A 25,802-nucleotide genomic window follows, 5' to 3' on the forward strand; every position below is an offset into this window, starting at 1 on the left:
GGGTGCTAGAGTGGACACCATAAAACACAGCACAAGCAGAACAGAAATATCTTACTGTTTGTTAAGTAAATAATTGTTACATATCCAACAAATAAGGTGAATACAATCACATTCCCCTCTCAAGAAGCTAAGCTTCTCCTGGAATAATCTAAGGGTACAAGCATTGCATGATTATTGTTAAACATAAATGTAAACAAACAAAGTACATATTTCTGGCGCCTGACATCTCATCCATGGTAAACAACCTTTGCTGAGTTTTAGACCTTTCTTATCTAAACAAGGTCAATCTGGAACAGAAAATGAAACATAAAAATAAAATCACACACAGGCTTCATTACAGCAAATAGGACAGTCATCAATCACACTGGCATCATACACAAAGGTAGGGGCCAGCATGATAAAAATGTCCACCCCGTTCAGAACCATTCCTACACCAGTGACAGACACCCCTCTCTGGGCACCTTGTACACTCAGTGTGGGCTCCACATCTGAGTCCTTATGCTCAGGATTGGGGTCATCATCAGAGATGTAGTCAGGAATAGGGAATAGGTAAGGGAAATCATTCAGTTCCCAAATGATAATCAAACCCCAATTAATTATTCAACCGAAATTTAGGATGACATTGCTCAGTGATTCACATTGGATATATCACTCAAAATGAAAACCCTCAACTTAACATACATCAATACTGGCAGAATGTACATTTATTTTAACCATACAAATATATTCATCTCATCATCTCATAATTCTAGTACTAAATTCCTCATCAGGGCTATAATTACAGATCAGTAAATCACTATACATTTAGCAGTGTAGACCTCCACATCTAAATCAATTACAGGTACAGTTGACCAACCCCCTCAATCTTCTGGCATTTCTTAATTTTTCTTCTTCAGATAGGTTCAAAGTGGATGGCCCATGATAATGTCCCAATTTCAATGTCTCACCTGAAACCCACCACAACTCATTATGTCTTATCCATTTGCCAACCAGTATACCAGCAAAATGAGAGAAGTTTTGAACAGATCTCTCTCCATGCACACTCCACATGGACTTCTTTTTCACTCCTGAGAGAAAAACATTTGATAACTTCAACTGGATGCTGTACACCGTTTGCTGGCTCAGACTTAGGTCTCTGGATAGAAGTGGTGCAGGACAGGGCCGTAGTGAATGGCATTTCTTCAGCTGGTTAGAGGGGGTTTTGAGGTCCACACCCTGTTTGGTCAAATTATCCCTCCTATGCATCTAGATACCATCTCCACCATAACCTCAAGAAAGGACAGATCAGAACAATAATTCAGTTCAGCACATTTCTGATTCAGGAAATCCAGACAAGCATTTCAAGAAATCCAAACAGATGATCTACTGTATGACAAATGATTACTACTACCAATATTCTTAATGCAAATCTCTAAAACATATTTCAAATTAAAAAAAATCACATTCTGTTGACACAATGTTTCAAATTAGTTTATACTCCCATATCACATTGTCAACCTCATCAAATCAAATCAAATGTTATCGCAGTAATCAGGAAGTCAGGAAGTTATGCTGATCATCAGCAGACCCAATCTGGTGAGATTTATCAAACCAAAACAGAACAAACAACGCAGCAATACATTCCTTCATACATCACTCAATACATCCCTAAATATCACTCAAGGTGTGTAAACTTCAATCCCCCCAAAAAACAACAACACTACAAATCAAATTTTAATTATTACCCTTAATAACAAACAAAAAGCAGTTGTACCTGTAGTAGTAAAAATAGACTAGAGACAGGTCTATCCTTCTCATGGTCCTATTAGTTATAAAACTTCTCCGTGATTATCAGTATTATAAATGACCTTCAAATCAGTATTAAATATGACCTTTAAATCATCATCCAATGCCTCTCGGCATGCCAGTGAGGGCGGTCAAACCACACTAGGAGGTCAGGACAGAGGTCAGAGGTCATTCAAACCCTTCAAATAAGTTGTGTGTGTGTGTGTGTGTGTGTGTGTGTGTGTGTGTGTGTGTGTGTGTGTGTGTGTGTGTGTGTGTGTGTGTGTGTGTGTGTGTGTGTGGTAAACCATATGACAAAAGCAAACAAAAATGGCCAGGCCTTATTTAATTTGGTAGTTAATGGCCTAATCCGGATACCTTTATACTAACTACACTGCAGAATTTCACTCACTGCTCTCTCACAAAAAACACAGCCTCAGGAAACATTTCAAAGGGAGAAAATATGACTACCCCCATTCTCTTGGTGGATAAAGTGTTCAATTCTTTTAGCATTCACTATACTAATATAATCAGCAACCCAAAGGTTTTAACTACAAACAAAACATGATAATAATAAGTCCATTGTACTCCCTCAAATCATTAATTGTTTGTTTTAATCTACCCCAATGTTTATGTTAATTTAGCATGTGCTACCTTTATTATAAACTCAGCAACAAAAAAAAGTCCTCTCACTGTCAACTGCGTTTATTTTCAGAAAACTTAACATGTGTAAATATTTGTATGAACATAACAAGATTCAACAACTGAGACATAAACTGAACAAGTTCCACAGACTTGTGACTAACAGAAATTGAACAATGTGTCCATGACCAAAGGGGGGACAAAAATCAAAAGTAACAGTCAGTATCTGGTGTGGCCACCAGCTGCATTAACCTCTCTGGGATCGTTCGGGACGCTAGCGTCCCACCTCGCCAACAGCCAGTGAAATTGCATGGCGCCAAATTCAAAACAACAGAAATCTCATAATTAAAATTCCTCAACCATACAAGTATTTTACACCATTTTAACGATGCACTTCTCGTTAATTCAACCACAGTGTCCGACTTCAAAAAGGCTTTTCGGCGAAAGCAGAACATGTTAGGTCAGCAACTAATCACAGAAAGCATTCAGCCATTTTCCAACCAAAGTGAGGTGTCACAAAAATCTGAAATATAGATAAACTTAATCACTAACCTTTGACGATCTTCATCAGATGACACTCCCAGGACTTGTTCGATCAAGTTCATATTTATATCCAAAAACCTCAGTTTACATTGGCGCCATGCTCAGGAATTCTTCCCAAAAATCCGGAGAAATTGCAGAGAGCCACATCAAATAACAGAAATACTCATCATAAACTTTGATGAAAGATACATGTTTTACATAGAATTAAAGATAAAATTGTTCTTAATGCAACCGCTTTGTCAGATTTAAAAAAAGCTTTAAGGCAAAAGCACAATATTCAATAATCTGAGAACAGCGTTCAGCCACAAAAGCAAGCCATACAGTTACCCGTCAAATTGTGGAGTCAACAAAAATCATAAATAGCATTATAAATCTTCACTTACCTTTGCTGATCTTCGTCGGAATGCACTCCCAGGACTCCCACTTCCACAATAAATGTTTGTTTTGTTCGATTACGTCCATATTTATGTCCAAATACCTCAGTTTTTTCCGCGCATTTAGTTCACTATTCTAAAGGCACAATGCGCGAGCGCAAAATCCAGATGAAAGGTCAAACGAGTTCCATTACAGTTTGTAGAAACATGTCAAACGATGTATACAATCAATCCTTAGGGTCTTTTTATAATAAATCTTCAATAATATTCCAACCGGACAATAGCGTATTCATTACAGAGGAAAAAGAAGGCGCCCTCGTGACCGCGCAGTAAACAACTGATTGGCCTCAGCTTAGTCCACTTGTTGAAACAGCTCTTATTCGACACCCTTCCACAATAGAAGCCTCAAGCAACTTTCTAAAGACTGTTGACATCTGCTGGAAGTCTTGGGAAGTGCAATCTGGCCCCATAGACACAGCATATTGGATAGGCAATCACTTAAATGAAACTACAAACCTCAGATTTCCCACTTCCTGGTTGGATTTGCCTCAGGTTTTCGCCTGCCATATGAGTTCTGTTATACTCACAGACATCATTTAACAGTTTTAGAAACTTCAGAGTGTTTTCTATCCAATACTACTAATAATATGCATATATTATCATCTGGGACAGAGTAGCAGGCAGTTTACTCTGGGCACGTTATTCATCCAAGCTACTCAATACTGCCTCCATGTCACCAAGAAGTTAAGTACTTCAGTGTATATCCTCCTCATGGACTGCACCAGATTTGCCAGTTCTTGCTGTGAGATGTTACCCCACTCTTCCACCAAGGCACCTGCAAGTTCCCAGACATTTCTGGGGGGAATGAGCCTAGTCCTCACCCTCCGATCCAACAGGTTTCAGACCTGCTCAATGGGATTGAGATCCGGGCTCTTCGCTGGCCATGGCAGAACACTGACATTCCTGTCTTGCAGGAAATCACGCACAGAACGAGCAGTATGACTGGTGGCATTGTCATGCTGGAGGGTCATGTCAGGATGAGCCTGCAGGAAGGGTACCACATGAGGGAGGAGGATGTCTTCTCTGTAACACACAGTGTTGAGATTGCCTGCAATGACAAGCTCAGTCCGATGATGCTGCTGATGATGCTGCTGATGATGCTGTGACACATTGTCCCAGACCATGGACCCTCCACCTCCAAATTGATCCCGCTCCAGAGTACAGGCCTCGGTGCAATGCTCATTCCTTCAATGACAAATGTGAATCCAACCATCACCCCTGTTGAGACAAAACCATGACTCGTCAGTGCACTTTTTGCCAGTCCTGTCTGGTCCAGCAACGGTGGATTTGTGCCCATAGGTGACGTTGTTGCCGGTGATGTCTGGTGAGGACCTGCCTTACAACAGGCCTACAATCCCTCAGTTCAGCCTCTTGCAGACAGTCTGAGCACTGATGGAGGAATTGTGCGTTCCTGCTGTAACTCAGTCAGTTGTTGTTGCCATCCTGTACCTGTGCCGCAGGTCTCTATTTTCTATAACCATGTAAAATTATCCTGGTGTCATTACTAGTCCAATGTAAGTTACCTGCCAACCCCATGGGACTCTCAATCATGGCCAGATGTGATTCAGCCTGAATTTGAACCAGGGCGCCTCTTGCACTGAGATGCAGTGTGTTAGACAACTACACCACTCGGGAGCCCTAATACAGTGTTTCATTATGTGGAATCGACACTGTCTAAAATAAACAAAACCATAACACCTTACCGGTAATCTGAACATTGCAACCTGTTGCATTAATTTAGTAAAAATATAAACCTGTTGTTTAACATGTAGAAACTTTAAAAAAATGTGTGCTGTCTTATCAGCATAATAGTAAAGAATAAAACATTTAATTGGATCTACTTTAATTTTAAGCACTGTTCCCCGCAATGGAAACAGATTATAATGTTAGAATACATTAACTTCCTGCTCAAATTCACTGGTGTTACCTAACTATAAAACCCAGCAACAGTAATCAGAAACTGTAAAGAATGTTTCTCAGACCTCTACTTCAAATGTCCCACTGCCTGCTCGCTTTCAACCACAGCTAATCATATTACAATCTCAAGGCCCAATCCCTCTACTCATCATTTAACCTGATATTGAAACCTCATCATTTCAAATTACAAAAATATTGAATCATTAGAATGCCATCAAAAAAACATATTACATACAGTGCCTTGCGAAAGTATTCGGTCCCTTTGAACTTTGCGACCTTTTGCCACATTTCAGGCTTCAAACATAAAGATATAAAACTGTATTTTTTTGTGAAGAATCAACAACAAGTGGGACACAATCATGAAGTGGAACGACATTTATTGGATATTTCAAACTTTTTAACAAATCAAAAACTGAAAAATTGGGCGTGCAAAAATATTCAGCCCCCTTAAGTTAATACTTTGTAATGCCACCTTTTGCTGCGATTACAGCTGTAAGTCGCTTGGGGTATGTCTCTATCAGTTTTGCACATCGAGAGACTGAATTTTTTTCCCATTCCTCCTTGCAAAACAGCTCGAGCTCAGTGAGGTTGGATGGAGAGCATTTGTGAACAGCAGTTTTCAGTTCTTTCCACAGATTCTTGATTGGATTCAGGTCTGGACTTTGACTTGGCTATTCTAACACCTGGATATGTTTATTTTTGAACCATTCCATTGTAGATTTTGCTTTATGTTTTGGATCATTGTCTTGTTGGAAGACAAATCTCCGTCCCAGTCTCAGGTCTTTTGCAGACTCCATCAGGTTTTCTTCCAGAATGGTCCTGTATTTGGCTCCATCCATCTTCCCATCAATTTTAACCATCTTCCCTGTCCCTGCTGAAGAAAAGCAGGCCCAAACCATGATGCTGCCACCACCATGTTTGACAGTGGGGATGGTGTGTTCAGCTGTGTTGCTTTTACGCCAAACATAACGTTTTGCACTGTTGCCAAAAAGTTAAATTTTGGTTTCATCTGACCAGAGCACCTTCTTCCACATGTTTGGTGTGTCTCCCAGGTGGCTTGTGGCAAACTTTAAACGACACTTTTTATGGAAATCTTTAAGAAATGGCTTTCTTCTTGCCACTCTTCCATAAAGGCCAGATTTGTGCAATATACGACTGACTGTTGTCCTATGGACAGAGTCTCCCACCTCAGCTGTAGATCTCTGCAGTTCATCCAGAGTGATCATGGGCCTCTTGGCTGCATCTCTGATCAGTCTTCTCCTTGTATGAGCTGAAAGTTTAGAGGGACGGCCAGGTCTTGGTAGATTTGCAGTGGTCTGATACTCCTTCCATTTCAATATTATCGCTTGCACAGTGCTCCTTGGGATGTTTAAAGCTTGGGAAATCTTTTTGTATCCAAATCCGGCTTTAAACTTCTTCACAACAGTATCTCGGACCTGCCTGGTGTGTTCCTTGTCCTTCATGATGCTCTCTGTGCTTTTAACGGACCTCTGAGACTATCACAGTGCAGGTGCATTTATACGGAGACTTGATTACACACAGGTGGATTGTATTTATCATCATTAGTCATTTAGGTCAACATTGGATCATTTAGAGATCCTCACTGAACTTCTGGAGAGAGTTTGCTGCACTGAAAGTAAAGGGGCTGAATAATTTTGCACGCCCAATTTTTCAGTCTTTGATTTGTTAAAAAAGTTTGAAATATCCAATAAATGTCGTTCCACTTCATGATTGTGTCCCACTTGTTGTTGATTCTACACAAAAAAATACAGTTTTATATCTTTATGTTTGAAGCCTGAAATGTGGCAAAAGGTCGCAAAGTTCAAGGGGGCCGAATACTTTCGCAAGGCACTGTACATTACCATTCACATACTGTCAACACTCATTAGGTTTACATCAATCCTCCTAATCAATATGACTATATTTTAACACTAACCACTGCTTCACACTCATTAAACATATGTTTTTTTTAAGATGAACTTGTAATGCCCCAAATGTAGAAAATACATTAGCCAATTGTTAATCAATCCAAACAATTCCAATTCAAAATCCTTACCTGCAAATTGACTTACTTTCCTTTGTTACCTTCACTAGTCTACATCTCTTCCTCTTCCCTCTAGAATATCTACTGCACTCTACCTCTGTCTTTCCAATGTTATGTTACCAGGTGAACTCATTTAAAAATATATATATAGTCAAAACAAACACAACTTCTGTTCCCACAGGGTTACCACATTACTCTGTTATCTCTCCCTCCCTTTCGTCAATTCAATAAATCTATTTTAAAATAAAACAAATTGAAGTGTCTTGTGAGATTAAAACTCCTAGGGTTTTCCTGAGTCACATTGTTCTCGAAACGCTCAAATATGTTATCTCTTGTTTCGCCGATTTGTACTTTACCATTTAATGCCTTACCACATAGTTTACTAATGTGGTGATGTTTAGCATACGAGTTTCTTCGTCTTTTTACGCCAGTAACAAATACACTACCTTACATATGGTATCAACACGGAACCCCTAAATCTACACACTTTAGCGATTGTTTAAATGCGGCGTGAAACAAAGTTAGAATATTTGTAAACTTAAGTTGTGCTCTTGCCCATATATACTGCCAATTTTAATATGGTATGCAATATCCACTGTCCTTGATTCTCACAAGGATTATTCAACCCAAAAATCTGCTAAGGAGCAGGGTTGATCCAAACTCTCTGATTCATTTTTCTTTGTTCTTTATAATTTCATCACTTATTGAGATTAGATTGTCCAAGCCTACCTCTGTCCAATATCTTGTATCCACCCGTGCCCCCTACCTCTCAGATCACAGGCAGGTCCAGCTGCTCAATAATAAGCGTGGGTTACCCCGGTGTCCGGGAGGATGCTGTTGATTTGAGCCATGACCAGCCTTTCAAAGCACTTCATGGCTACCAACGTGAGTGCTACAGGGCGGTAATCATTTAGGCAGGTTACCTTCGCTTAATTGGGCACAGGGACTATGGTGGTTTGCTTGAAACATGTAGGTATTACAGACTCGGTCAGGGAGAGGTTGAAAATATCAGTGAAGACACTTGACTGTTGGTCCGCGCATGCTTTGAGTACACGTCCTGGTAATCCATCTGGCCCAGCGGCTTTGTGAATGTTGACCTGTTTAAAAGTTTCGTTCACATCGGCTACCGAGAGCATTATCACACAGTCATCCAGAACAGCTGGTGTTCTTGTGCATGCTTCAGTGTTGCTTGCCTCGAAGCGAGCATAAAAGTCATTTATTGACAGATAGACACACACTCCCAGCCCTCGTCTTACCAGACGTAGCTTCTCTGTTCAGCCGGTGCATGGAAAATCCCGCCAGGTCTATATTATTGGTATTGTCGTTCAGCCACGTCTCGGTGAAACATAAGATATTACAATTTTTTAATGTCCCGTTGGTAGGATAATCTTAATCGTAGGTCATCAATTTTATTTTCCAATGATTGCGCGTTAGCAAGAAGAATGAGTGGCAGTGGGAGTTTACTTGCTTGCCTTCGGATTCTCAGAAGGCAGCTCGATCTGCGGTCATTTCTTCAAGCAAATTACGGAGATCTGGGCCTGTTCCAGTGAAAGCAGTATATCCTCCTTGTCGGACTCGTTAAAGGAAAAAGTTTCTTCCAGTCTGCGGTGAGTAATCACTGTTCCGATGTCCAGAAGTTATTTCCGGTCATAAGAGATGGTAGCATCAACATTATGTACAAAATAAATTAAAAAATAACGCAAAAAAACTAACAAATGGCACAATTGGTTGGGAGAATGTAAAACGTCAGCCATGTGCTTCGGGCGCCATCTTGTGCTAGAGGTGCTAGAGGTGTCACTACAGCCTGGTTGTGATTGGGAGTCCCATAGGGTGGCTCACAATTGGCACAGCGTCATCTGGGTTAGGGTTTGGCTGGGGTAGGCGGTCATTGTAAAGAAGAATTTGTTCTTAACATTTCTAGCGCAGGGGTTCCGCTAGCGGAACACCTCGACAACATTCCGCTGAAAAGGCAGCGAGCAAAATTCAAAAATATTTGTTTGAAATATGTAACTTTCACACATTAACAAGTTCAATACAGCAAATGAAAGATAAACATCTTGTTAATCTATCCATCATGTCCGATTTCAAAAATGCTTTACAGCTAAAGCACAACATATGATTATGTTAGATCACCGCCAAGTCGAAAAAACACAGCCATTTTTCCAGCCAAAGATAGGAGTCACAAAAAGCAGAAATATAGATCAAATGAATCACTAACCCTATGGTTGAATCCTCAGCATACACGGAAACACAGGCTTTGTTAAATGTCAGTGTCAGGTCATTGGTTAAAATAGAAAAGAGTTACGGGCCTAGAGAGCTGCCCTGTGGTACAACACACCCTACATGTTTGACATTAGAGAAGCTTCCATTAAATAAAACCCTCTGAGTTCTATTAGATAGACACAGTTGAAGTCGGAAGTTTACATACACCTCAGTTTTTCAGAATTCCTGACATTTAATCCCAGTAAAAATTCCCTGTCTTAGGTCAGTTAGGATCCCCACTTTATTTTAAGAATGTGAAATGTCAGAAAAATAGTAGAGAGAATGATTTATTTCAGCTTGTATTTATTTAATCACATTCCCAGTGGGTCAGAAGTTTACATGCACTCAATTAGTATTTGGTAGCATTGCCTTTAAATTGTTTAATAACTTGGGTCAAACATTTCGGGTAGCCTTCCACAAGCTTCCCACAATAAGTTGGGTGAATTTCGGCCTGAGTCAGGTTTGTAGGCCTCCTTGCTTGCACCAACTTTTTCCATTCTGCCCACAAATGTTCTATAGGATTGAGGTCGAGGATTGAGGTCAAGGATGGCCACTTCAATACCTTGACTTTGTTATCCTTAAGCCATTTTGCCACAACTTTGGAAATATGCTTGGGGTCATTGTCCATTTGGAAGACCTGTTTGCGACCAAGCTTTAACTTCCTGACTGATGTCTTGAGATGTTGCTTCAATATATCCACATAATGTTCCTGCCTCATGATGCCATCTATTTTGTGAAGTGCACCAGTCTCTCCTGCTGCAAAGCACCCCCACGACATGATGCCACCACCCCCGTGCTTCACGGTTGGGATGATGTTCTTCGGCTTGCAAGCCTCCCCCTTTTTCCTCCAAACATAACAATGGTCATTATGGCCAAACAGTTCTATTTTGTTTCATCAGACCAGAGGACATTTCTCTGAAAAGTACGATCTTTGTCCCCACGTGCTGTTGCAAACCGTAGTCTGGTTTTATTATGGAGGTTTTGGAGCAGTGGCTTCTTCCTTGCTGAGCGGCCTTTCAGGTTTTGTTAATATAGGACACGTTTTACTGTGGATATAGACACTTTTGTACCTGTTTCCTACAGCATCTTCATAAGGTCCTTTGCTGTTGTTCGGGATTGATTTGCACTTTTCGCAGCAAAGTACGTTCATCTCTAGGAGACAGAACGCGTCTCCTTCCTGAGCGGTATGACGGCTGCGTGGTCCCATGGTGTTTATACTTGTGTACTATTTCTTTGTACAGATGAACGTGGTACCTTCAGGTGTTTGGAAATTGCTCCCAAGGACGAACCAGACTTGTGGAGTACTACAAAAAAAATTCTGAGGTCTTGGCTGATTTCTTTTGATTTTCCCATGATGTCAAGCAAAGAGGCACTGAGTTTGAAGGTAGGCCTTGAAATACACCCACAGGTACACCTACAATTGGCTCAAATTATGTCAATTAACCTGGAATTGTGATACAGTGAATTATAAGTGAAATAATCTGTCTGTAAACAATTGTTGGAAAAATTACTAGTGCCATGCACAATGTAGATGTCCTAACCAACTATAGTTTGTGGAGTGGTTGAAAACGAATTTGAATGACTCCAACCTAATTGTATGTAAACTTCTGACTTCAACTGTAGCTCTAAATCCACGATATGGCAGAGGTTGAAAAGCGTATCAAAGGCTGCATTGAAATCTAACAGTATAGCTCCCACAATCTTTGTATTATCAATTTCTTTCAACCAATCATCAGTCATTTGTGTCAGTGCAGTACATGTTGAGTGCCCTTCTCTATAAGCATGCTAATACTCTTTTGTCAATTTGTTTACAGAGAAATAGCATTGTATTTGGTCAAAAACAATGTTGTTGTTAGAACCAGTAAAGAACCAGTAAAGGACACTTGGGTAGCTGTAATGGCTTCTAGGAGTAGTGGGTGGTGGAGTCAGGCGCAGAGAGCAGGGTAGTTCAAAACGTGGATCTTTATTCCAAGACCAGAGTAACGGTCAAACACAAGGGCGCATAAATACCCAGTCCAACAAACAGGACAAAACTGTCCGGAAAAACGGAATCCACAATAATCCACACACCATGAACAGAAAAACAAGCCCGCACAAAAGCTGGCGGGCCTACCGGGTTTAAATAGCCCAAAATAAAACCCAAACAAGAAACAGGTGAAACTAATCAGACTAAACAAACTGAAACAGAAAAGGAGATCGGTGGCAGCTAGTAGGCTGGCGACGACGACCGCCGAGCGCCGCCCGAACAGGAAGAGGAACCACCTTCGGCGGGATTCGTGACAGTAGCGGAATGGCTTTGGCTTCCCCCCAGGCCCGAGGACAAACACCTTCCTCTAGGCTCAGATTTAAGATATGACAGATAGGAGTGGCCATAGAGTCAGCTACCATCCTCAGTAGCTTTCCTTCTAAGTTGTCTATGGCAGGAGGTTTGTCATTATTGATTGACAACAATAATTTCTCTCACACTAAGTTTGTAAAATTAAAACTTATTACAATGCTTTTCTTTCGTTATACATTTTTTTATGCATGAATACGATGGCTCACTGTTCGTTGTTGGCATTTCCTTCCTAAATTTGCCCACTTTGCCAATGAAGTAATCATTGCATTAATTGGCAACATCAAATGGTTTTATGATGAATAATCCATGTGATTCGATGAAAGATGGAGTTGAATTAGTCTTTCTGCCCATAATTTCATTCAAGGTTTTCTTCCATCATTCTTTATATCATTGATCTTGTCTTCATAATAGTTTCTTCTTCTTTTTTTGTTGAGTTTACTCACATAAATTCTCAATTTGCAGTAAGCCAGCCAGTCAGATGTGCAGCCAGACTTCTTCCCCCATCTCTTTCAACCATAGTATTTCAATTCCTCATTAATCCATGGAGCCTTAACAGTTCTTTATCAGTAATTGGAAGAAGCAATTTCATGGTCCTTCCCACCCCCTATGAGGCAATAGGACATTGGAAGAAAGCAAACTGCCAAACTATTGATTGTCCCCTAATCCAACATAACTCCTACGCTAGCTGGGTTTCTCAACTCCACTGTGGGTGGAGTGTACCTCCGACTACATCGAGTCGCTGTCAGTCGATACAAGGAAACAGTCGGTGGTTGTATTTGTTTAACGTTTTATTACAAAGTATGGATTTCAGCAAACAAAGAAACAACTCGCCTACCCCCTACATGTGTTCATCTTTGCCCTTTGACCCTGCCTATGACCTCCTGACATCCCCATAAATAGTCATAGGTTAGATATTTCCATTCTGATGTTAAATTGTCGTCATTGTCACGCCTGCTCCCGGACGTGTCACCTTCATTACGCGCAGCTGCACAGTATTGGACTCACCTGGACTCCATTACTTTGTTGATTACCCCATCTATATCTGTCTGCCCCTCAGTTTGTTCCCTGTGTCAGCATTGATGTCTTATTTATCCCCTGTGCAGACGCTGTTCCTGTCCTGTTTCATGTCCATTCTTTATTAAATGTTCTCCCTGTACCTGCTTCTCGCCTCCAGCGTCAACCCTCACAGTTATATTATGTTATATTGACATTATAAAAGACCTTCAAGATATTAACTGGCTGTTAGGGAAATCAATAGCATCAGCTTTGTTACCCCTGGCTAAGTAGCCAACTGTCCCCTTGCTGTCTCTTTGTTTAGCTAATGCCTCCCTAACATCTCCCCTGTGTGCAGTAAGTTATTGGTATCAGTTTGACTATGTGGCAGGGGCAGGTATAGCGAGACAGAGACGGAGAGACGGAGAGACGGAGAGACTTTAAAGAGGCCAACCCTAACCTGCTCAACATCTTAATCAACACTGACTTGAAAAGATACACTGAACCAAAATATAAATGCAACAATTACAAAGATTTTACTGAGTTACAGTTCATATAAGGAAATCAGTCAATTGAAGGAAATAAATTAGGCCCTAATCTATGGATTTTATATGACTGGGAATACAGATGTGCATCTGTTGGTCACAAATACCTTAAAGGCGTGGATCAGAAAACCAGTCAGTATCTGGTGTGACCACAATTTACCTCATGCAGCGTAACACATCTCCTTCGTATTGAGTTGATCAGGCTGGTGATTATGGCCTATGTGATGTTGTCCCTGCTCCTCTCCTATGGTAGTGAAAAGTTGCTGGATATTGGTGGGAACATACTGGAACATACTGTCGTACACGTCGATCCAAAGCATTCCCAAACATGCTCAATGGGTGACATGTCTGGTGAGTATGCAGGCCATGAAAGAACTGGGACATTTTCAGCTTCCACAAGTTGTGTACAGATCCTTGTCACAGTATAATGCTGAAACATGAGGTGATGGCGGTGGATGAATTGCAGGATCTCGTCATGGCATTCAAATTGCCGTTGATAAAATGTAATTGTTTTTGTTGTCCATAGCTTATGCCTGCCCATACCATAACCACACCACCACCACGGGGGCACTCCGTTCACAACGTAGATTTCAGCAAACCGCTCGCACACATAACGCAATACATGCTGTCTGCCATCTGGGAATCAACCGTGAAGAGCCACTTCTCCAGCGTGCCAGTGGCCTTCGAATTTGAACATTTGCCCACTGAAATCGGTTACGACGCCGAACTGCAGTTAGGTTAAGACCCTGGTGAGGACAACGAGCACTCAAATGAGCTTCCCTAAGCTGGTTTCTGACAGTTTGTGTAGAAATTCTTCGGTTGTGCAAACCCACAGTTTCATCAGCTGTCCAAGTGGCTGGTCTCAGAAGATCCTGCAGGTGAAGAAGCCGGATGTGGTGGCCCTGGGCTGGTATGGTTACACGTGGTCTGCAGTTGTGAGGCCGGTTGGACATACTGCCAAATTCTCTAAAAAAGCATTGGTAGAAATGAACATTTAATTATCTGACAAAAGCTCTGGTGGACATTCCTGCAGTCAGCATGCCAATTGCACGCTCCCTCAAAACTTGGGACATCTGTTGCATTGTGTTGTGTTTTGTTGCCTTTTATCGCCCCCCCAGCACAAGGTGCACCTGTGTAATGATAATTCTGTTTAATCAGCTTCTTGATTTGCCCCACCTGTCAGGTGGATAGATTTACTTGGCAAAGGAGAAATGCTCACTAGCAGGAATATAAACTAATAAGCTTTTTGTAAGTATGGAACATTTCTGGGATCTGTTATTTTGGCTTTTGTTGAGTTTATATTTTTTGTTTAGGATAATTGTTTATGATTAAAAAGAAAAACCTGTATGTTGGTGAATGGGACTGTATTTGTTTATTCTGCATTCTGTGTGTTTGAGAAATTGTAATTAAAGCGGGTTTGGTTCTACCTCTTATTTGTATTCTGTTGTTAATCTTGTCTTCTTTATTCTGTCGTTCAGAGTGCCACAGGGAAAATAGAGGAATTCTTCCTATTTGGTTCCTTCCTGGAGGCCACCATGATTGACAGGAAGATCGGCGATAAGCCAATCAGTTTCGAGGTCACAATAGGTAAGTAATATACTTTGGGGGTATACAGTAATAACTTAACAGACTCAATTATCATTCATATTGGACACAAAAGGTACTCAATGATTTGTGTGTTTGGCATGTACGTATTGCAAACAAAAACACAACGATACAATTCTACTATTGTCGCTACTTTTCACATTTCCTCCCCCCAGGTAACTACGGCAACCAGATAGACGGAGTGAGCAAGCCCACCGCAGCTAAGAAGAAGAAGAAGAAAGAGGGAGGAGGAGAGAGTGATGAGGAAGAGTCAGAGCTGATCCAGCAGAACTCCAGTGAGGACGATGCGGATGATGATGGGGACCTGGTGTCTGTGTCCTCCACCCCTCCCATGAAGCCTGTCATCACAGACAGGTCAGAGGACAGGGGTTCAAGGGTCAGGATCAGGATCAGGGGTGGTGGGTCAAGTTCCTCCTGGGTCACATCTAAAGCCGGGGTTCTGGCTAGAAATATTGTTTTGCTTATGGCGTGTAACAACAAAACAAGTCTGGGAACCACTGGGTCTAGCTCTTCCATATTCATAGATCACAATGTAGCCTATATGTGTCACAAAGTGCTCTAACATAAAATAATGGCGATAAAAGAATAGCATGGTGAAAAGCATATTGCATATTGAAAAAATTGAAATATGAAAGAAATCTGCAACCATTGGTCTTATTCTCTGAGGGACTCTGATATCGATTATACACCTTTTTTTATGCCAACCTCAGGAACTACTTCCACCTGCCCTACTTTGAGAAGAAGCCATGTATCTACATCAAGAGCTGGTGGCAGGACCAGAGGAGACGACTCTACAACTCAAACATCATGGACAAGATCGCTGACAAAATGGTCAGTAACTATTCATGTTGAATGTGCACCAGCAGGATAATAATTAGATTTTTTTAAATGTAATTTAATTTTTTCCCCCAATTTCGTGGTACCCAATTGTTAGTAGTTGCTATCTTGTCTCATCGCTACAACTCCCGTACGGGCTCGGGAGAGACGAAGATTGAAAGTCATGTGTCCTCCGATACACAACCCAACCAAGCCTCACTGCTTCTTAACACAGCACACATCCAACCCGGAAGCCAGCCGTACCAATGTGTTGGAGGAAACACCGTGCACCTGGCAACCTTGGTTAGCGTACACTGCGCCCGGCCCGCCACAGGAGTCGTTGGGTGCGCGATGAGACAAGGATATCCCTACCGGCCAAACCCTCCCTAACCTGGATAATAATTGGATTAACCCCAATAAATGCAAAGCATTTCTGGATCTGATACACTTGTTTGTGTTTGCGGGTTGTGTCCTACAGGAGGAGGGTCTGAATGACGTGCAGGAGGTCATTAAGACAGAGAAGGCCTATCCAGAGCGCAGACTCCGAGGGGTGCTGGAGGAACTCAGCACTGGCTGCAAGTGAGCTAACATTACTGATACCACAGATATAATCACTTCTGTTGATACAGTGTCTGGACTGCCATAGCCAGAGACACAGTCTGTAAGTGTCTCTGTGCCTTTACTTTCAGTCGTTTCGTCACTTTGGCCAACAAGGACCAGAACCAGGCAGGCAGAACCAAACTGGACAAAGAGAGACTCAAGTCCTGCATGAGAGAAATGGTACAGGGCTGCTCTGAGAGAGTGATGGAGAGAGTTGTTATGGTTATGAATCTATCCTCGTGTAGCAGAGCGTGGGAATGTTTATGATGTCATATCCTTCTCTGTAGGAGAGCATGGGGCAGCAGGCCAAGCTGATTCGCTCCCAGGTGAAGAGGAACACGGTTAGAGACAAACTGAAGATGGTTCAAAACTTCCTGCACAGGCTCCGTTTCCTTGCCGACGAGGTACAGATTCTGTTACACTCAACTTTGTTTATAACACATTCTAGTTGCATTGACAGAGCAATTCAGGCCTTATAGAGAGAGCACAGGCAACCTCCCCACAGTGGATCTTAGCTCTCTATTATAAAACGCTAGCATAATCATAACCAATCACTATGTGCAGTAAAGAGTACCACTGTGCAACAATAAACTGTACACTCATGACATGTAATTCACCGTTACAGGGGTGTGCATTCTTGTGTTTATCAATATCCTTTATGTTATGCACGTGAATTTCAGCCTGTATTGACTGCTATGTGGGTGTCAATAAAACGTTGAAGCTATATCCTCTGTGCCCTCCAGCCCCAGCACAGTATCCCAGACGTGTTTGTATGGATGATGAGTAACAACAAGCGTGTCGCCTACGCCCGCATCCCCTCCAAAGACATCCTCTACTCCATCGTAGACGAGGAGACAGGCAAGGACTGTGGCAAGGTCAAAGCTGTCTTCCTCAGGGTACGTGACTGGAACCTTCTCGACTCTCTCTGACCTCCACTTCTTCCTACCCTCATTGTTTTGTTTTATAACCCTAACAAACTATTGAATGTCCATTTACGTTAGTGTTGCTGTTGTAGGTCTGTGGCCTTGTGTCTTTAGATCCTAAGATTACAATCTTTCTAAGGCTGAATAAAGTTCTATACATCTAGAACGTTACTGTAACGTTTGTGTCCACCAGCTGCCTGGTAAGAAGGGCTTTGGCCCAGCGGGTTGGACAGTGCAGGCTAAGATGGAGATATACCTGTGGCTGGGCCTCAACAAACAGAGGAAGGACTTCCTGTCTGGCCTGCCCAACGGCTTTGAAGAGAACAAGGCTCCCAGGACAAGCCCCTGTCTACAGTCTGTACCCCCCGTCAGTCTGGTTTACAACAGTAAGTCTGGTTTACAACAGTAATTCTCTCTACAGTCTGTACCCCCTGTCAGTCTGGTTTATAACAGTAAATCTGGTTTACAACAGTAATTCTGTCTTCAGTCGTACCCCCTGTCAGTCTGGTTTATAACAGTAAGTCTGGTTTACAACAGTAATTCTGTCTTCAGTAGTACCCCCTGTCAGTCTGGTTTATAACAGTAAGTCTGGTTTACAACAGTAATTCTGTCTTCAGTCGTACCCCCTGTCAGTCTGGTTTATAACAGTAAGTCTAGTCTATAACAGTATGTCTGTCTACAGTCTGTACCCCCTATCAGTCTGGTCTACAACATTAAGTCTGTCTACAGTCTGTAACCTGTATATACTGTTGCTATGGTGAGTGAGCAGCTGCTTCATAAGGTAGCCACGTTTTATATTTACACACTCCATTACCTAGTCCCATTTATTGAAGCACATACTCAAGTGTGATGGCTCACACCTGTGCATCTCTGTGTCCTCTCTCTGCTCTCCTGTGTATCTGAGTGTTGTCTCATCTCTGTGTTCTCTCTCTGCTCTCCTGTGTATCTGAGTGTTGTCTCATCTCTGTGTCCTCTCTCTGCTCTCCTGTTTATCTGAGTGTTGTCTCATCTCTGTGTTCTCTCTCTGCTCTCCTGTGTATCTGAGTGTTGTCTCGTCTCTGTGTCCTCTCTGCTCTCCTGTGTATCTGAGTGTTGTCTCATCTCTGTGTCCTCTCTCTGCTCTCCTGTTTATCTGAGTGTTGTCTCATCTCTGTGTTCTCTCTCTGCTCTCCTGTGTATCTGAGTGTTGTCTCGTCTCTGTGTCCTCTCTGCTCTCCTGTGTATCTGAGTGTTGTCTCATCTCTGTGTTCTCTCTCTGCTCTGCAGTGAAGCAGGTATTCCAGCTGAGGGCTCACATGTACCAGGCCAGGAGTCTGTTTGCTGCAGACAGCAGTGGCTTGTCAGACCCCTTTGCCAGGGTATTCTTCTCCACACATAGCCAGGTCACTGAGGTAAGATAGAGGGTGTGTGTGTGTGCATGTGTGTGCATGTGTGTGTGTGTGTTTTTGTGCATATGCGTATGTGTGTTCTGAGTCAGTCTCTGCTCTACATGGGCCTAGTAAGCCTCGCGCGCGCGTGTGTGTGTGTGTGTGTGTGTGTGTGTGTGTGTGTGTGTGTGTGTGTGTGTGTGTGTGTGCCTGCATACGTGCGTGTGTGTCTGTTAATGTGTGTCCGTGTGTTTTAGGTCCTGAGTGAGACTCTGTGCCCTACGTGGGATCAGCTGTTGGTGTTTGAGGATGTTGAGCTGTTCGGAGAGGCCGGCGAGCTACGAGACGACCCGCCTATCATTGTGGTAGAGGTCTACGACCAGGACACTGTGGTACGACCTGACGGAGAGAGAGAGAGAGAGTGAGAGTGAGAGTGAGAGTGAGAGTGAGAGTGAGAGTGAGAGTGTGGGAGTGAGAGTGAGAGTGAGAGTGAGAGTGAGAGAGATCGAGTGAGAGAGAGTGGGAGCGTGAGAGAGTGGGAGCGTGAGAGAGTCAGAGAGAGTGAGAGAGTGAGAGAGTGAGATTGAGAGAGCGAGAGTGAGAGAGAGTGAGAGAAAGAGAGAGTGAGAGTGAGATCCTTAGTGAAACTATTGTTTTTTGGGATTCAAAGGATACTAGGATACAAAGTACTGTGATACTGGACTGGCCATTTTTGGCAAATGCCAGATGGGCTGGTCCATGTCTATCTCAGGTTTCTTTTCACCAAATGATTATTATTTGGCTGTTAATGGGGGCATCAAGGAAAACATGGGCCGGTGTGGGGGCCTCAAGGGAAAATGGGCCGGTGTGATAGAAATGCCAGGGCTGATTTCTGGTCCCAGTCCGTCCCTGTCTGTGATCCAAACACTTAGTGTTTGTCCATATGTTCTTACTGTGTATCTGTTACTGTCTTAATCGACCATGTTCCTCTACCAGTCATGCATGCTTCTCATAAACTGATGGAACCAATAGAGATATGACCCCTGGTAGGACCTTTCAAATTCTGTTAGCCTTATGGTAGCTAGCATGTTCTCTGAATAGTCCCCACTTTATACACCATTTTCAGTATTCTGTCTGTGCTTACATTGGCCCCCAGTGGCCATGACAAGAAGTACACCCCCTAAACTGGTTTCTAATCTTTCTACGGTTGTCTCTGTGGCGTCCAGGGCAAGGCAGAGTTCATTGGTCGGACGTTTGCTAAGCCCATCACTAAGATGTGTGACGAGCACTACGGCCCTCCGAGGTTCCCCCCACAGCTAGAGTACTACCAGATCTACCGTGGCAACTCTACCGCCGGTGACCTACTGGCTGCCTTTGAGCTGCTGCAGGTCAGCTGATCACACACACTCGCACACTTAGACACGTGTGCACACTGCAAGTACACACATACACATCAGAAACATACACGTATGCACATATACACACCAAGAACACGCACACCAGGAAATACGCACGCATGCTCGCACGCACACACACACACACACACACACACACACACACACACACACACACACACTAGGAACTAAATAACATGCCAGGAACACACTAAGAGCATGCCATTGACATGCATGGAAAAAGTTTAAAAATACACACCGACGCACAAGAAGTTATTAGACAAATGGATCACATGGAGAATGACAACAGATTTACCAAATGCATGGACTATGCAACTGCAGCTGTGCACGAACACGGTGACGAGCTGATTCCTCAGCAACTCTAGAAAAGAAGGGTCTCTCTTTCCCTCTCTCTCTGCCTTTCCTTCTCATCATCTGTCTGTTATTAATTTCCATTTCATCCTAATTGTCCGTCCACAATTTTCTTCATCCTCCATGCCTCTCCTCTTCTTCTTCCCCCATGACTCCTCCTCTTCTTCCTCCATGCCTCTCCTCTCCTTCTTCCTCCATGACTCCTCTTCTTCTTCCTCCATGCCTCTCCTCTCCTTCTTCCTCCATGCCTCTCCTCTCCCTCTTCCTCCATGCCTCTCCTCCTCTTCTTCCTCCAAGCCTCTCCTTCTTCCTCCATGCCTCTCCTCTCTTTCTTCCTCCATGCCTTTCCACTCCATCTTTTTCCAGGCCTTTCCTCTCCTTCTTCCTCCATGCCTCTCCTCCTCATCTTCCTCCATGACTCTCCTCCCCTTCATCCTCCATGCCTCTCCTCTTCTTTTCCCCCCATGCCTCTCCTCCCCTTCTTCCACCATGCCTCTCCTCTTCTTCTTCCCCCATGCCTCTCCTCTTCTTCTTCCTCCATGCCTCTCCTCTTCTTCTTCCTCCATGCCTCTCCTCTTCTTCTTCCTCCATGCCTCTCCTCTTCTTCTTCCTCCATGCCTCTTCTCTCCTTCTTCCTCCATGCCTCTCCTCTTCTTCTTCCTCCATGCCTCTCTTCCTCTTCTTCCTCCATGCCTCTTCTCTCCTTCTTCCTCCATGCCTCTCCTCTTCTTCTTCCTTCATGCCTCTCCCATTCTTCTTTCTCCATGCCTCTTCTCCTTCTTCCTCCATGCCTCTCCTCTTCTTCTTCCTCCATGCCTCTCCTCTTCTTATTCTATGCCTCTCCTCCTCTTCTTTCTCCATGCCTCTCCTCCATTTATTCCTCCATGCCTCTTCTCATCTTATTCCTCCATGCCTCTACTCCTCTTCTTCCTCCATGCTTCTCCTCCCCTTATTCCTCCATGCCTCTCCTCTTCTTCCTCCTCCATGCCTCTCCTCTTCTACTTCCTCCATGCCTCTTCTCTCCTTCTTCCTCCATGCCTCTTCTCTCCTTCTTCCTCCATGCCTCTCCTCTTCTTCTTCCATGCACTCTTCCTCTTCTTCCATGCCTCTACTCCCTTATCTCTCCATGCCTCTCCTCTTCTTCTTCCTCCATGCCTCTCCTCCTCTTCTTTCTCCATGCTTCTCCTCCCCTTATTCCTCCATGCCTCTCCTCATCTTATTCCTCCATGCCTCTCCTCTCCTTCTTCCTCTATGCCTCTCCTCTTCTTCTTCCTCCATGCCCCTCTTCCTTATTCCTCCATGCCTATCCTCTTCTTCTTCTTCCATGCCTCTCCCCCTCTTCTACCTCCATGCCTCTCCTCTCCTTCCTCCATGCCTCACCTCTTCTTCTTCCTCCATGCCTCTTCTTCTTCTTCTTCTTCTTCTTCTTCTTCTTCTTCTTCTTCTATGCCTCTCCTCCTCTTATTCTTCCATGCCCCTCCTCTCCTTCTTCTTCCATGCCTCTCCTCCCCTTATTCATCCATGCTCCTCCTCTTATTCCTCCTCCATGCCTCTCCTCTTCTTCCTCCTCCATGCCTCTCCTCTCCTTCTTCCGCCATGCTTCTCCTCTCCTTTTTCCATCCTCTCTTTATCACCCTGTGGTCCCTTGACTCTCCCTCCTTCTCACTGGACCCCTGCCCTACTCCCCCCTACCTCCTGCCCTCCACCTTACATACTCCTGTACCCTATCCCCACCCTGCAGATTCCCTATGACGATGAGGAGATCAGGAGGGCTCTGATTGCTGTCCATGACTTTGCTGTTCCTCAGATTAAGGTGCTCTTTTCACTCTTCTGTCCCTCCCTCTATGATCACTCTCTGGTCTGTCTAACTCTATGGTCTCTCTGGTCAGTCTAAATCTATGGTCTCTCTGGTCAGTCTAACTCTATGGTCTCTCTGGTCAGTCTAACTCTATGCTATCTCTGGTCAGTCTAAATCTATGGTCTCTCTGGTCAGTCCAACTCTATGCTATCTCTGGTCAGTCTAACTCTATGCTATCTCTGGTCAGTCCAACTCTATGATATCTCTGGTCAGTCCATCTCTGTGAAATGGTTAGGTAGTTAGCGGGGTGCGCACTAATAGCGTTTCAATTGGTGATGTCACTCGCTCTGAGACCTTGCAGAACAAGGGAAACAACTACTTCAAGGGACGTGGCTTTTGTGGAGTGATAGGTAACGATGCTTCGTGGGAGGCAGTTGCTGATGTGTGCAGAGGATCCCTGGTTCGAGCACAGGTAGGGGCTAGGAGAGGGACAGAAGCAAAACTGTTACATTTGGTTATTCTGTCTCTGATCACTCTCTGGTCAGTCTAACTCTATGGTTTCTGTCATCAGTCTAACTCTATGGTCTCTGTCATCAGTCTAACTCTATGGTCTCTCTGGTCAGTCTAACTCTATGGTCTCTCTGGTCAGTCTAACTCTATGGTCTCTGTCATCAGTCTAACTATATGGTCTCTGTCATCAGTCTAACTCTATGGTCTCTGTCATCAGTCTAACTCTATGGTCTCTCTGGTCAGTCTAACTCTATGGTCTCTGTCATCAGTCTAACTCTATGGTCTCTGTCATCAGTCTAACTCTATGGTCTCTGTCATCAGTCTAACTCTATGGTCTCTCTGGTCAGTCTAACTCTATGGTCTCTGTCATCAGTTTAACTCTATGGTCTCTGTCATCAGTCTAACTCTATGGTCTCTGTCATCAGTCTAACTCTATGGTCTCTCTGGTCAGTCTAACTCTATGGTCTCTGTCTTCAGTCTAACTCTATGGTCTCTGTCATCAGTCTAACTCTATGGTCTCTCTGGTCAGTCTAACTCTATGGTCTCTCTGGTCAGTCTAACTCTATGGTCTGTCTGGTCAGTCTAACTCTATGGTCTCTCTGGTCAGTCTAACTCTATGGTCTTTTTCATCAGTCTAAATCTATGGTCTCTGTCATCAGTCTAACTCTATGGTCTCTGTCATCAGTCTAACTCTATGGTCTCTCTGGTCAGTCTAACTCTATGGTCTCTTTGGTCAGTCTAACTCTATGGTCTGTCTGGTCAGTCTAACTCTATGGTCTCTCTGGTCAGTCTAACTCTATGGTATCTTTGGTCAGTCTAACTCTATGGTCTGTCTGGTCAGTCTAACTCTATGGTCTCTCTGGTCAGTCTAACTCTATGGTCTTTTTCATCAGTCTAACTCTATGGTCTCTGTCATCAGTCTAACTCTATGGTCTCTGTCATCAGTCTAACTCTATGGTCTCTCTGGTCAGTCTCTCTATGGTCTCTCTGGTCAGTCTAATTGTATGGTCTAATTCTATGGTCTCTCTGGTCAGTCTAAGCCTTCTTCTGCTGAGTGTCTATAAAGGTCTATAGACACCGTCTATAAAGGTGCTTCTCTCCCTCTCTGCCCCATCCATCTCTATTCAGTGTCTTGCTCTGTAACTACTCTCTCTAACTTCTGTACCTCTGCAAAAATAGTCCAGAACAAAGCCAAACTAAAATCTAGGAGAACAAAACATCTCAGGTCCTTTTATTGCTGAATACTGAAGCTGATGTTTGTAATTTCATTTAATTGTATCTCCTCAGTATGTTGTATACATTGGTTGTTGCCTCCTCTCCCTTCTTTTCCTGGAGTAGATTGGACAAGGGGGGAGGGCAGAGCTTCCTCCCATCGATGGTCCGACAGACTCAGAACGTGGACCCATCCTCCCTGTACCCATGGGCATCCGACCTATCCTCAGCCGCTACCGCATAGAGGTGAGACAACACTCCATGACTAGGGAACAGCACTCAGAGAGGATATAAAACTACAAGCTAGAGGAAAGAGAGAAAGTACCCCAAAGATAGAAACTGGAAGGTGGAGGACACAGGTCCAGGTGGTGGAGGTAAGGGGAGATCAAGGCAGAGATCAAATGGTCTGATCCAGTCTGATATGTTGTGGTCCAGGTTCTGTTCTGGGGCCTGAGGGACCTGAAGAGGGTGAATTTGGCCCTGGTGGACAGACCCAGGGTGGACATAGAGTGTGCAGGGAGAGGAGTCCAGTCTGCTCTCATTCAGAACTACAAGAAGAACCCCAACTTCAGCACCCTCGTCAAGTGGTTTGAGGTGGTGAGTAGAACCTGGTCAAATCTCGATGGTCTTTCAGACAGTGAAAGACAGCAGATACTGTACATAAAGTCAGCAAAAATTAAATGTCCTCTCACTGTCAACTGCGTTTATTTTCAGCAAACTTAACATGTGCAAATATTTGTATGAACATAACAAGATTCAACAACTGAGACATAAGAGAAATTTAATAATGTGTCCCTGAACAAAGGGGGGGGGGATCAAAATCAAAAGTAACAGTCAGTATCTGGTGTGGCCACCAGCTGCATTAAGTACTGCAGTGCATCTCCTCCAAATGGACTGCACCAGATTTGCCTGTTCTTGCAATGAGATGTTACCTCACTCTTCCACCAAGGCACCTGCAAGTTCCCAGACATTTCTGGTGAGAATGGCCCTAGCCCTCACCGTCCGATCCAAATGGTCCCAATGTCTCAATCAATGGGATTGAGATCCGGGCTCTTCGCTGGCCATGACAGAACACTGACATTCCTGTCTTGCAGGGAATCACGCACAGAACGAGCAGTATGGCTGGTGGCATTGTCATGCTGGAGGGTCATGTCAGGATGAGCCTGCAGGAAGGGTACCACATGAGGGAGGAGGATGTCTTCCCTGTAACGCACAGTGTTGAGATTGCCTGCAATGACAACAAGCTCAGTCCGATGATGCTGTGACACACCGCCCCAGACCATGACGGACCCTCCACCTCCAAATCGATCCCGTTCCAGAGTACAGGCCTCGGTGTAACGCTCATTCCTTCGATGATAAACGCGAATCCGACCATCACCTCTGGTGAGACAAAACCGTGACTTGTCAGTGAAGAGCACTTTTTGCCAGTCATGTCTGATCTAGCGACGGTGGGTTTGTGCCCATAGGCAACGTTGTTGCCGGTGATGTCTGGTGAGGACCTTACAACAGGCCTTCAAGCCCTCAGTCCAGCCTCTCTCAACCTATTGCAGACAGTCCGGGCACTGATGGAAGGATTGTGCATTCCTGGTGTAACTCGGGCAGTTGTTGTTGCCATCCTGCACCTGTCCCGCAAGTGTGTTGTTCAGATGTACCGATCCTGTGCAGGTGTTGTTATACGTGGCCTGCCACTGCGAGGACGATCAGCTGTCCGTCCTGTCTCCCTGTAGCGCTGTCTTAGGCGTCT

The 25,802-nt window shown here is 43.8% G+C and overlaps 1 protein-coding gene across 1 annotated transcript in view; it reads left to right on the forward strand.

The window, feature by feature from the left end:
* LOC139407283 (otoferlin-like) overlaps positions 1-25,802 on the forward strand; it is a 126,012-nt gene that overhangs the window by 80,797 nt on the left and 19,413 nt on the right. Inside the window, exons 16-29 of the mRNA XM_071150925.1 lie at positions 14,961-15,069; positions 15,243-15,441; positions 15,798-15,918; positions 16,382-16,482; positions 16,593-16,683; positions 16,791-16,907; positions 17,247-17,399; positions 17,620-17,812; positions 18,693-18,817; positions 19,051-19,185; positions 19,999-20,160; positions 22,280-22,351; positions 24,185-24,304; positions 24,494-24,655. Of these exons, the coding sequence (XP_071007026.1) occupies positions 14,961-15,069; positions 15,243-15,441; positions 15,798-15,918; positions 16,382-16,482; positions 16,593-16,683; positions 16,791-16,907; positions 17,247-17,399; positions 17,620-17,812; positions 18,693-18,817; positions 19,051-19,185; positions 19,999-20,160; positions 22,280-22,351; positions 24,185-24,304; positions 24,494-24,655 (1,860 nt within the window). The remainder of the gene's footprint in view (positions 1-14,960; positions 15,070-15,242; positions 15,442-15,797; positions 15,919-16,381; positions 16,483-16,592; positions 16,684-16,790; positions 16,908-17,246; positions 17,400-17,619; positions 17,813-18,692; positions 18,818-19,050; positions 19,186-19,998; positions 20,161-22,279; positions 22,352-24,184; positions 24,305-24,493; positions 24,656-25,802) is intronic.

This window comes from Oncorhynchus clarkii, chromosome 4 (assembly GCF_045791955.1).
Source record: "Oncorhynchus clarkii lewisi isolate Uvic-CL-2024 chromosome 4, UVic_Ocla_1.0, whole genome shotgun sequence".
In the NCBI taxonomy this organism is placed as follows: Eukaryota; Metazoa; Chordata; class Actinopteri; order Salmoniformes; family Salmonidae; genus Oncorhynchus; species Oncorhynchus clarkii.